The sequence below is a fragment of the Drosophila sechellia genome, chromosome X, assembly GCF_004382195.2.
Source record: "Drosophila sechellia strain sech25 chromosome X, ASM438219v1, whole genome shotgun sequence".
In the NCBI taxonomy this organism is placed as follows: Eukaryota; Metazoa; Arthropoda; class Insecta; order Diptera; family Drosophilidae; genus Drosophila; species Drosophila sechellia.
Genome location: NC_045954.1, coordinates 14,688,167 through 14,701,190, shown reverse-complemented (window position 1 = coordinate 14,701,190; position 13,024 = coordinate 14,688,167). Strand labels below are relative to the sequence as shown.

At 41.2% G+C, this 13,024-nt stretch overlaps 3 protein-coding genes across 7 annotated transcripts in view; 2 read left to right on the top strand and 1 right to left on the bottom strand.

Moving 5' to 3' along the window:
• The window catches only part of LOC6619561 (flotillin-2), a 123,228-nt gene that overhangs the window by 99,456 nt on the left and 10,748 nt on the right, over positions 1-13,024 (bottom strand). The window lies entirely within an intron of this gene.
• On the top strand, positions 6,897-8,939 carry LOC6619565 (glucose dehydrogenase [FAD, quinone]). Its single transcript, XM_032726179.1, has one exon. It carries the CDS (start codon positions 6,965-6,967, stop codon positions 8,831-8,833), a length of 1,869 nt encoding a protein of 622 aa, XP_032582070.1. The 5' UTR covers positions 6,897-6,964; the 3' UTR covers positions 8,834-8,939.
• Positions 9,835-12,203, top strand: LOC6619564 (glucose dehydrogenase [FAD, quinone]). Its single transcript, XM_002043743.2, has one exon. It carries the CDS (start codon positions 10,038-10,040, stop codon positions 11,901-11,903), a length of 1,866 nt encoding a protein of 621 aa, XP_002043779.1. The 5' UTR covers positions 9,835-10,037; the 3' UTR covers positions 11,904-12,203.

Here is a 13,024-nt window from a genome sequence, read left to right as displayed (position 1 = left end):
AATCTCGTACTTCCCATTGAATCTCATCGCATGACGTCCTCACAAACTGTACACAACGATCCATTGCTAGAAGGAATCCAGAAATCGAGTCATAGATTAAATGCTTACCTAAGTAATTGTTGTCATTTTTTTTGCTTATGTATTATTTATGTTAAGTTAGTGATAGATAATTTAATGTTCTTTGACTATTTATAGAAAACTTCCATGAACATCATTATTTAAATGACATGATATTTAATAAATTAAATTTGCATAAACATGAAGGCGAAATGGTTATTTGCTGATAGCCGAAAAGCAGGCAACACAGGTGCGCTAAGCAAATTGTTTTCTTTTAGCCGGAAAAATGAATCATCAGATGATTGGGTGTATTTTCTAACTATTTGATTAAGAAAAGTATCTTCTAAATAGCTTGTTCAAGAACTATCATACGTTTCATTACTTATTATATCACTAATTTTCATCATACATTTCCCTATCTGTATTGAAACAGAATGCTTTCTATTATAGTCGTATCGCACCTTAATTAATTACATCATAGGAAGCATTTGATTGATTACATCAGACACGATGAGTGACAACTAAATAGGCCCGATCCCAAGTGAAATTATTCATGAAATACATAATAAGGCCCTACCCATTCGACTTCAAATTGCCATCTGAGTATTTATATACCATAGCCTAGCATTTGGGCGCGGTAGTAAAAAAAAGACATAACCACACGCAACATTCTTGTGTAGAAAATGTGTATATTTAACTACCACCAGACAAGTCAGGTTTTTAACTAGTCGCTGCAACGCCCAGAGAAATATACACACATATTGTATATATATACGAAATAAGTCTTTTAAGTTACCAAATCGAAGTGCTATAAATCATCTTTCTGACAGGCCAACCATGGCCTTGGTCAACAATTTTCATTTTTATGCGACTATCGGAAGCCGGAAATGGCCAACGGAACTTGGTCTAATCAACTCAAATTATAATAACTTTGGATTGTCTTTTTCCGGACGTGGATCGGTGAAGATGTGCTAAGTGATCGGTCCCTGTACCACTTTTCGACCACGAATCGTTCTAATTGACCGGCTAAAAAAGAAAAAACACAGCTTATAGTCATTTCAACTGAAGCTAAGCACAAAAACCAGATTTTATGGCTTATTAATGGAAATATCCAAGACGCTGCTGAGCGCATTTACACAAAACATGGCCAACAAATCACACATTTTAATGGGCTAGCGTTTCGGGCAAGTTCAAGGTCTAATTGGGTTTCTTTTAATGTAAAAGTATATTTATTTTGTAGGGTATGCGCAGATTGGAGGTTTGCAGGAAATATTGCGTATACGCCCGGTGACTATAGCAATTCAAAGTTGGTCATTTTAAGAACACCAACTATTTACTTTCAATAATATTTCTATAAAAAAATTGCATGTAATCTAGCACTTTTCCTATATTTAATCATAATAGAATATGTTTTTTGTATTGATTTCATATTACGTATACGCCATGTCGTTCCTCAAAAAGTGCGAGTTTAGTTAATTCATATTCATAGACGGTATCCACTAGTCGCATACTTAATTGTTTTCGGACTTGTTTTGTGAAATTAATTCAGCCACGCCCCCAAAAAAAAAAATATATAAAAAGACACAGAGAGAACGGGTAAAACGAAATGGTGACCCAGTGTCTACGTGACCAATTGCAATTTCGCCACGAGTTCAAATCACCAGATTTGCCCTAGACATATGTGTCCACACGCAAATCTCCCAGCGACCAATCTCGGCCAAAAACGCAATAAACCCATGCAAATATGCTAAGTTTGGCCAGAGAGTCTGCAAAAATTCACGAGTCGAAACTGGGTCAATGTTCAGCGGAAATATATAGCAGCGGATCGTCTGCAGTAAAAATGATAAAGACAACTTCCGGATCGATGTGTTACCGTTCCAGTTAGAGGTCAATCAACTTGTTGTGATCTCCGATCTCCGTTAGACAAGCCATCGTGTGCGAGCAGTTGACCCAGACCCAATGAACTTGATCTCTGCCGCGGTATAGTTGTAGTATTCAGTTATTTGCATACGCCACTCACCTGTAAATACAAACAAAAAAAATAGGAAAAATATTATATGGTTTCGATAAATCAAGAAAAACTGAGAATTGTACGAGATTACAGCATAAATATTCATGGTAGCATGCCAGCATTCCTTCAGCAAGCGGAAGTGTCTAGCGTTTTTTCTATTTTCTGTTAATTCACGGCCCTGGTTGATGATTAGTGACCCATATATACGATTGGTGTACCCAAATAGCCAGTTCTTTTAGTTGTTACAAAGGTGCCAATCAAGTCTCAATTCGTTGCAAAGCTAACAAAAAATTCTTAGTCACTTATTTGGGCAACCTTGGGGCACGGAAATGTTGGGCAGACATCGGGTTTTATGATTCAGTGGTGAGTTTATAATTTTTTATAAGAACTATTAAGCTGATGTTCTGCGTTGATTGAGTCAGTGATTTGCATAATAGTAGGTAGAAGTGTGTTGATGGAACTCTGTGGATTTTTCCATTACTAAACAAAATATTTAATTTCCATAGAACTCTTCAAAATTGTAAGCTAATAAAGTTATTAGCTTACAATTGAAGCTCTGCCATTTCTAATAAGTAAACAAATTGTTGTTTTTTTCGATATTTATTTATAGCATTTAAGTTTGATCCATGAACCCCGGGTTCCATCATCATCTTTGCTCTGATCTATCCAATCAACTTCCTGACTTCATCAACTATTTCATTTTGAACTGAGTGTACTCCATTGACCATTCAAATCAAATAATTGCACACTTTAATGTGCTTTAGTGCTTGGCAAACAATAATGTTATCTGGCCAAACTTGGTCTGTGTATCTATTTGGATTGTATCTGTATCTATATTTGTGCGTTCGCGTTGGCGTATAGCAATTATGCGCATTATGATCGTATCAAAATGTTATTCAACTTCTGTTCTGCTTTGTCATGTCAATCATCTGCAAATGAATCGATTTGTTGCGGCTACAAAAATTCGGGGGAAGTCTCAATAATTGATTCATTTACTCAGCTTGACTTCCTACAATAAAATGCGTCGATTTCCATTGTGTAATCGAATTATGGAAATCACTCAATCAATAAAATGCAATAATATTTAAAGGAAGTAATTTTTGTAGAATATTTACGCAGTGGTTCCGGTTGTGCATAATATATATTTCAATTTACTGATTAAATGAAAAGACTACGAATATTTGGTTATATATTTGAACCTTTATTTTACATACTATTGCAATTCGGGGCTAAATCTAAACGATATTAGTTCGAAGTTGTGGAACTGTCGCTGTTTTGATGTTTTGGCGGGATCTTTCCCATCAAACTGGGTGCGGATGGATCCATTAGATGGGCACTTTTTGGCTTGGAACCAGGACTTTGCCAGCAGTTCTTGTACCAGGCAGTTTGCTGATGTCTCAATCCAATTCCAGTGGCAATCCTGGCCAAAGAGTGATACAAACTACGAGAGAGGACATGTAGAAATCCCCCAAATCTATTGGATGGAATCGGATCTGGCAACGCAAAATTATTCAAAGGACTTGAGCTTGACGGGATACAATTCTGCTGACTCGTGATTGTGGTATCATCCCCTTCATGATCTTCATCATCACAAAGATCATCGCTATCCGCATCGTAACCATTTTCGGATTGACTAGGACTTCGATAGTGGACACTAAAGCAAATGGGATTTGGATCCAGAGTTTCAGCTAAGTTCCTATTGATTTGCGCATTTTTTAAATATTTTTGGGAACAACCTGGCTCACTGTCGGAATTTGTCGAACTTGAAAATCTTCTAGATAGAGGTAAACCCTTAGGATAACATGTAATCCTAGGTTTACGTTTCCTTACAGCTGGTCTGCGCATTTTCCAGAGTTTTAGATGTGATATGCCCAAAGTTTCTGGTTTATGCTCTATTATTTTGAAATTTTGACAGTTTTAGGTTGACCTACTATCTATATACATATGTAGATCTTTGTAGACATACGTTTGAAAATAAATTAATTGATGTCAGCTACAATTTGTAAAAGGTTTTCCGTATTGAAAACTTCAAAGCAACATATTTCGCTTATATTATGTATCCGGAAATAATATTTTTTTGTGTGTACCCTCCTAAGTGACTGCTTGTAATGACCTGTCGTAAAATACCAGCTAATAAAGCTGCTGTATTTAGCATGTCGAAATTTGGCATAGGAAACACCCGCTTTGAAAAAAAAATACCTTGTTTAAATTAAGCTAAGAAAATGTAAAAATAAGCGACGAAATGATTTTTGCCTAATACGTATGATCAGTATTTAGTTTGTGGTAAGAAATATATATATATACTATGGTAAATAAGAACCTTGAATATATATTTTACCTTCATTCATTCATAAAACATCGAGCCTCTAACATCTAAGTTCGTGCAAAAATTTATCTCTTTTTGAACATATTTTTTAAATGTAACAACACGCGAAAAAAAACTGGTTTTTGGCTTTAATCAGGGATGAGATCTCTTAACTGTTTTTCGATCGGCAAATATTACCACATCTAAAACACTGTCTATGCAAATTTTTCGTAGTGAACAAGTTGCTTTGTCATGATGATCGAAGTCAACGCAATTAATCGCCACCAACAAAACAGAAGAATGAAAAAACAAAACCCATAAGACGCGTTTTATGGGTAAGTTAAGAACATTTTATGGCCAGCACATTTTCTCAAATTCTGCCAGTCATTCGGCAGAATGTCAAGCCATCAGCTGTATCAACAGGGAAATTCAATTCATATTTAATTTGATAACAAGAGCTAAATCCTTCAGTTAAATGATTTGGCATCCTGTTTTGCCGCCATCGAATGCCATGGGCCAGCCAGCCAGTGAGTGTCAATAAGCAACTAAAGACACGGTCGAGGCCCCAAATAAACGAATTGTCAGTCAGTGCAAAGAGCAGCTTGGCCAAAATCGGCAGTTGCCAACTATGAAATCTCGGTCAAAGACAACGAGTTTGCTTAAATTCTTGACTTTATGCGAACAGAAACAGTCATTTTGCTGCTGTATCTCAGCCAGCACAATACCTATCGATAGTAAGAGTCAAAGCTTTAATTGCCGTTAGCTGGATGCACTGGCCGAAAAAGGGTACTACCTTCTTAAGTGTCAACTTGAATACAGAAGAGCTCACAAATGTTGCAGAAAAAATGAAGAAAATAATGAAAAACTAATGGATATGTTGATTACATGCATAATTTCAATAATCTTAATTCTTTGAATTAATTAATCTTAATTGGTTTGAATTCACAATATTTGTTCGCACTGCACATAATCGAATGGCAGCTCAACGAACTTGAAGCCCGCGAATCGCCGACGAATTGCGAAATTGGAAGCCGCAATGCTTTTTCAGCCTTGACTCCAAAGTGTCCAGCGTATCGGCTCATTTGGGCTTGAATGTCAACGGAGATTGGTTCTGGGTTGCCCTTCAGATGGTTTGTCGAGGGTTCTTAACTTCTACGGACCTCATTTGTATGCCGATGGTGTGCTCCTGCGTTGATGATGATGATATACTCCTTGTGGAAACGGAATCTCTGGGCGACTGTCCTTCGACTAAACATATACCATCAGAACGACGCCATTTGGAGCGGAGAACACATCAAAAAAGCATTAAGCACTATTTTAATTTATTTTTATTTTGTATACATTTTTTTTTACTCTTTTTAGTATGTCATACGGTTGCGGTCGACTGGCCAAGTTTACGTTGCCAAGTAAGCCAGCAAGTTTCCAAGCCGGGCGGGCATGGGGTATCTTGGAATTTTTCACAGCGTCTGCCAAACTGCCAATCGACTCTCGTGGGCTCTCCCATTCTAAGCTCACGAATATTCACATGCAAGCGGAAATAATTATAAAAATTACTTACTAAACACAAAGCTTTGCTTTAAAGAAACAAAAAAAAAAACAGAAAAAATCGAGCCCCATGAATAAAAACAAACATTACATGCCTCCAAATCCATTCACCATTTACTAGTAGGCAAGTACAATTAGAAGCGACTACTGATCGTTTGCCCAGTGATTATTTGGAAACAAATCAAATAAATTAACAAATAAATAATTTAGATGAGTTAATTACCAGTTACCAATTTTAAACCTTTTAGTAATACTCCTTGCCATCTTGGAAACTCCATCACATTCTTGATGTTTTGAGTTTATAATGTTGGGTTCATTTCGTAAATGAAATCTTTTTCGCATATTTGCTTTTCAAATTTGCGTTTTCCAGTTTTGTCATGGTATATTTAGGTCCATATTTCATGGTTTTTTTTTTTACATCATTTAAACACTGTCATTACAATTGGCAACCGCAATATTTTGTAAAATTTTCCATTTACATTTTTCCTTTAATATTATTGCTATACTGGATACAACTTCATACCCTAATGATTTTGCAAACAATTAAAGTTCAAGATATTCCGTTGTTCCCCCTGTGAATCCTATAATAATCAATGGCTCTTATGTAATAATTATACCAGTCACAGTTCCATCGTCACCTCCAAGTTCTAATTTCGTTATTTTCCCTTAGCCACAATCCATCGAAATGCTTATTAGATCAGACCCCGTTATTAAGCGATTTCTGTATTCAGCACACAATTTAGAATATACGATACCCCGCGAATCGTTCATTTGTGCATTCGCACTGCATTTTGGCTGGAATGTTAACGATCTTTGATCGATCGATCAATTGCACAAATGTTCTTCCACACATACTTTCAAATATACAAAATAAATCTCGAACTAGACTGATAGTTCGGACCAAGAGCCATAATTGTCAACGGTGCACGGTGAGTTTTGTAGTTGCATTTACCCCCAGCCTCTAGGTTTTAGTTCTGCTCTTAGAACTCAACGTTCCAGTCGATCGCGGCAGTCGAGTGAGTCTGGCTGCAAGGTGATGAAGCTCCATGATGACATCGCCGCGAAATCACATCGGAACCCTTCTTTTCGTCTGGCTACTGGAGTCCTCAATGGTGATTAGCCAGACTGACACGGGCAATGCGTTGATCAATATGCTCGAGATCTATCGTCGCGGTCAGGCGCAATTGGATCTGGAGAATCTGGACGAGGGTCAGGCCATATCGGCGAAATATGATTTCATAGTGGTTGGAGCCGGCACAGCTGGTTGTGCCCTGGCCGCCCGACTCTCCGAGAATCCCCGGTGGCGAGTGCTGCTCCTGGAAGCCGGTGGCCCCGAGAACTATGCCATGGACATACCCATTGTGGCGCATCTCCTGCAGCTGGGCGAGATCAACTGGAAGTACAAGACGGAGCCATCGAATAGCTATTGCCTGGCCATGAACGACAATCGCTGCAATTGGCCCAGGGGCAAGGTGATGGGGGGCAGCTCGGTGCTCAACTACATGATGTACACCAGGGGCAATCGCCGCGATTACGATCGCTGGGCACGTTTGGGCAATCCGGGCTGGAGTTACGAGGAGGTACTGCCCTATTTCAGGAAGTACGAGGGCAGCGTAGTGCCGGATGCCGATGAGAATCTGGTGGGACGCAATGGTCCCGTAAAAGTGAGCTACTCGGAGACGAGGACTCGGATCGCAGACGCCTTTGTGCGGGCTTCCCAGGACGCAGGATTGCCGCGAGGTGACTATAATGGAGATAGGCAGATTCGTGTGTCCTATCTGCAGTCGAACATCTACAATGAGACTCGTTGGAGCTCCAATCGGGCGTATCTGTATCCCATTAAGGGAAAGCGTCGAAATCTTCATGTGAAAAAGAAGGCCTTGGTTACCAAGATCTTGATTGATCCGCAGACAAAATCGGCATTTGGTATAATCGTCAAAATGGATGGCAAAATGCAAAAGATTCTTGCCAGAAAGGAGGTCATCCTATCGGCGGGTGCCATCAATACACCCCAACTACTGATGCTCTCCGGCGTGGGACCCGCTAAACATTTGCGGGAGATGGGCATAATGCCACTGGCCGATCTGGCCGTGGGCTACAACCTCCAGGATCACATAGCTCCGGCCATCAGCTTCTTGTGTAACGTGAGCTCGCTGCAAACGAGCGAGATGTTCGGCTCGGAGGCAATGGCAGATTTCCTGAAAGGACGCGGAGTGCTCCGCATACCGGGTGGTGTGGAGGCCATATCATTCTACGCCCTGGACGATGGCCGAAATCTTGATGCTTGGGCCGATATGGAACTGTTTGTGGTGGGCGGTGGATTGCAAACTAACTTGGCCCTACGTCTGGCATTGGGCATCCAATCGAATATCTATGAGACCATGTTTGGCGAACTCGAACGCCAGAGTGCCAATGGCTTTCTGATATTCCCCATGATTCTGCGCGCCAAGAGTCGCGGTCGCATCAAGCTGAAGAGCCGAAATCCCGAGGAGCATCCACGGATCTATGCCAACTACTTTTCGAATCCCTATGACTTGAACATCACAGTTCGCGGCATCGAGCAGGCAGTAAGTTTACTGGATATGCCCGCATTTAAGGCAATTGGTGCACACTTATTAGAAAAGAGAATACCCAATTGTGCGAAATACAAATGGAGGAGCAGCGCCTATTGGGCCTGTTATGCACGACACTTCACCTTCACCATTTACCACTATTCGGGAACCGCCAAGATGGGTCCTCGAACGGATCCCTCGGCGGTGGTGGATACCCGACTGCGGGTCCATGGAATCGACAAACTGCGCGTTGTGGATGCCAGCATTATGCCCTATTTGATCTCGGGTCATCCCAATGGACCGGTCTACCTTATAGCTGAAAAAGCAGCCGATATGATCAAGGAGGATCATAACGTCGTATAAAGCGCACTATGTTTTCTTAAGCCGATGGGTTATCTTAAGATATGTATAAAATATTATTCCTTTGAGTGATTTCTAGTGAATTAAAAATGATACAAAACAGTACAAACTCTGCACTTCCAAGTTATGAAAAGGGTAATTAGACAAATGATAACTTTGTTGTCAATTTATCGCCATTAAAAAGAAATTACAACAAAGCCTACAATAACAGATTGATTTATGATTCTTCGCATGATATTTCAATTTGTTTGCAAATTATAAACAATATAGTACCTAAAACACTATTTACATCAGCAAATCAATAAGAAATTGTTGGTTGCTTGTCATCAATCTTACTTATTTCCTGCATTTAAACCTCAATTTTGCAGGTGTAATATTTGCGATGAAACGTTTATAAAATAACAACTAGTCTATAAAAACATTATTTCATCTTGAATTAACCGATAGACATCTAGAACGATAAAATTATATATTATGTACATAATTATATACGATCTGGTTTGACATTTAGCCAGAGACGTCGGCGACAGGTTCTTCGAAGAACCCCGCCCGAATTCTTCTGCCAAAAAAAAAAAGAATCACGCAGAATCATGATGACACTATGCTAATTGCAGCCCAAAACCAATCGAAGAGGACCTTAACCAGTGGTTTTCTAGCCATGGGAGGCCCTTTAATGTTTTGACACCGGCTTCCGCATCTTATTCACAGTTGCTAACGATCGTCGATCGGCTGGCTCAAGTCAATGTCAGATACAGATACATTTTCAGTTTCAGTTTCAAATTCAGATTCAGATCGTCAGAGCTTTCAGTTTTAAGCAGCTCTTCGTCTTTGTGTTTGTCTGCGCAGATGGTTGTGAACGTGTCCATAGTCAAGTCTTCCGAAAGATTTGAAGATTCTTGGCGAGCCGAAGAAACCGAAAAACCCGAAAACTGAAAACCGAGTGTGCCGAGAGATTCGCAAAGCGATCGTTTCGTTCGCCGATCGCCGCCGAATTTAATATTAAATTGAACTTGGCCACCGCATTTGTCAGCATTTCTAGTTACGTATCCGATTGGGCAACACGCTCGCGATCGCGTCGATCACAAGAACTCAGAACGCGTTCGTCCATCATATCCAGCTATATCCATATATATATATCTTTTTTTTGACTGTGCAATCGGTGTGAATAGTGCTGAATAAATCGTTACAAGTAACTAAAGACCCAATAATGGCAAGCAAATCGCTAATATTTGTGGGCCTGTGCCTGGCATATATGGCCACCTGGAGTCAAATCTCTGCCCAGAGTAACAATAACGTCATTTTCGAGACGATCAACTTTCTGAGACGCGGCCAGGCGGACGTGGAGCTGGAGAACTATGACAACAATGTGATACTGGACAGCGAGTACGATTTTATAGTGGTCGGCGCCGGAACGGCTGGTTGTGCCCTGGCAGCCCGACTCTCAGAGAATCCGCAGTGGCGAGTGCTGCTCCTGGAGGCCGGTGGTCCCGAGCGACTCGTCATGGACGTGCCCATTGTGGCGCATTTCCTGCAGCTGGGCGAGATGAACTGGAAGTACAGGACACAGCCATCTGATCACGCCTGCCTGGCGATGAACAATAATCGATGCAACTGGCCCAGGGGCAAGGTGATGGGGGGCAGCTCGGTGCTCAACTACATGATGTACACCAGGGGCAATCGCCGCGATTACGATCGCTGGGAGGCCCTGGGAAATCCCGGCTGGAGCTTCAAGGATGTGCTGCCGTACTTCAAGAAATACGAGGGCAGCAGTGTGCCCGATGCTGAGGAGGATTATGTTGGTCGCAATGGACCGGTGAAGGTCAGCTATGTGAACTGGCGTTCCAGGATCGCAGAAGCCTTTGTCGATGCTGCGCAGCAGGATGGTCTGAAGTACAGGGACTACAATGGTCGCATTCAGAATGGTGTGGCCTTCCTGCACACCACCACCAGGAATTCCACTAGATGGAGCTCCAATCGTGCCTATCTGTATCCGCTGAAGGGCAAGCGCAGCAATCTGCATGTGAGAAAGAATGCGCTGGTGACCAAGGTACTCATCGATCCGCAAACCAAGACGGCCTATGGCATTATGGTTCAGACCGAGGGACGCATGCAGAAGATCCTGGCCAGAAAGGAGGTGATTGTCTCCGCCGGAGCCATCAATACCCCCCAGCTGCTGATGCTGTCGGGCGTGGGACCAGCCAAACATCTTCGCGAAGTGGGCATTAAGCCATTGGCTGATCTGGCAGTGGGCTACAATCTTCAGGATCACACGGCACCGGCGGTTACGTTCACCACCAATGCCACTTCCCTGAAATTCGAGGACTTTTCCGATCCCACACTCATTAACCGATTCAACAGGATGGAAGGACCATATGGATCCCCCGGTGGCTGCGAGGCCATTGCCTTCTGGGATCTGGATCACGAACGCGATGAGGACGGCTGGCCGGATATTGAGCTCTTCCTGGTGGGCGGTTCCATGTCCTCCAATCCGGCCATCTCGCGTGCCTTTGGTTTGAAGAAGTCCATATACGATACACTCTTTGCCGAGATCGAGGACAAATCACTGAATGCCTTCATGATCTTCCCCATGATTCTGCGCCCAAAGAGTCGCGGTCGCATCATGCTGAAGAGCAGTGATCCCTTCAAGTATCCCCTGATCCATGCCAATTACTTTGCCCATCCCTACGATGTGGATATCTCGGTGCGGGGTCTACTGAAGGCCATCAGTCTGATGAAACAGCGTGGCATGGAGGCGATAAATGCCAAGTTGTGGGAGAAGAAGATACCCACGTGCAAGCAGCATCCCTACAAGAGTTGGGCCTACTGGGCCTGCTATGTGAGGCACTTCACCTTCACCATTTACCATTATTCCGGCACCGCCAAGATGGGTCCCAAATCGGATCGAGCTGCAGTAGTGGACCATCGTCTCCGTGTCCACGGAATCAAGAATCTGCGAGTCGCGGATGCCAGCATTATGCCGGAGATCATGTCCGGACATCCGAATGGACCCGTCTTCATGATTGCCGAGAAGGCAGCTGATATGATCAAACAGGATCATGGTTTCATCCAGTGAAGCCACCTTAGCCCAAAGTTGATTCCACAATCAGGTGTAAGCCCCATTTACACTGGCCTACCATCAAATCATTTCGTTAAATCACACCCTAAATGCAATGGCCAGTGTAAAATGAGGCTTTAGTTTTTAGTTAAGGCCTTCAAAAACTGTTTGTTATTATGTGTAGTAATTCTTTCTTGCCTGAACTGATTCTAGTTTAAGATTTAGCTATATAAGCATAAATAAATGATCATAAGTTTTGTATGTACTATCTGAACAATTATAGACAGACTACAGAATTATAGAACTAGATGAAATCTATAGAATGCATATTTGACTTTTGGAATTTAAAAATGACCAACTATCTAACTCCTTAAAAACCAGAAAAAAAACAATAGTTTTAGGCCTAAAAAATTCGTACTGCCCAATGCACTTGACTTTGACATTGAATTTTATTGGACTTCTGTCTTCGGCATTGTCTCATTTATTTCAATACGGATTTTTCAGCTCTGGCACTTTTCATGCTAATCAATTTGTGGCTTCATAATCAAAATCTGTGAAATCCGTGAAGTTGTCCGCTTGTTTGACGATTTTTGTTTTGATTTATTACACGCCTTTGTTTTTGAGTCTCTCTCAATCTTTTTATTGTTGCGGAAATGATTTTTTTTTCATCACTCTCGTTTTTTTTTGGTTTTGGTTCGGTTTTTATCTTGTCTAACGAACTAGCCGGTGTGAATATTTTGTTGGGTGTTTTGTCCAAGCAATTTTTGGTGCTGAGTCTGTGTATTGATCTTGGTATAATTCGCATCGATTTGACCTTAGAATTATTTATGTATGTGGAGTGGGTATAAATCAGTCGAAAATTGAGAATAATTGCTTTAGTATAAGTATGTATATCTTTCAACATCCCAAGGGTAGACTATATTAAAATTCTATTCAAATCGAAACGAAAAGCTTGGAGCTCAGCTTAAAGCTCTTGGATTTTGTATTTTTGGCAGAATTTTTAAAGCCGGCTTGTAATTCTAAATCACATTCGTCACTACGTGGCTAGCCTTTGGAAGTGCTTATTACATTCAATATATTCACATATATTCTATAAACTTTTATGCGCATATAGAAAACAAGTCAATTTAAGTACAACT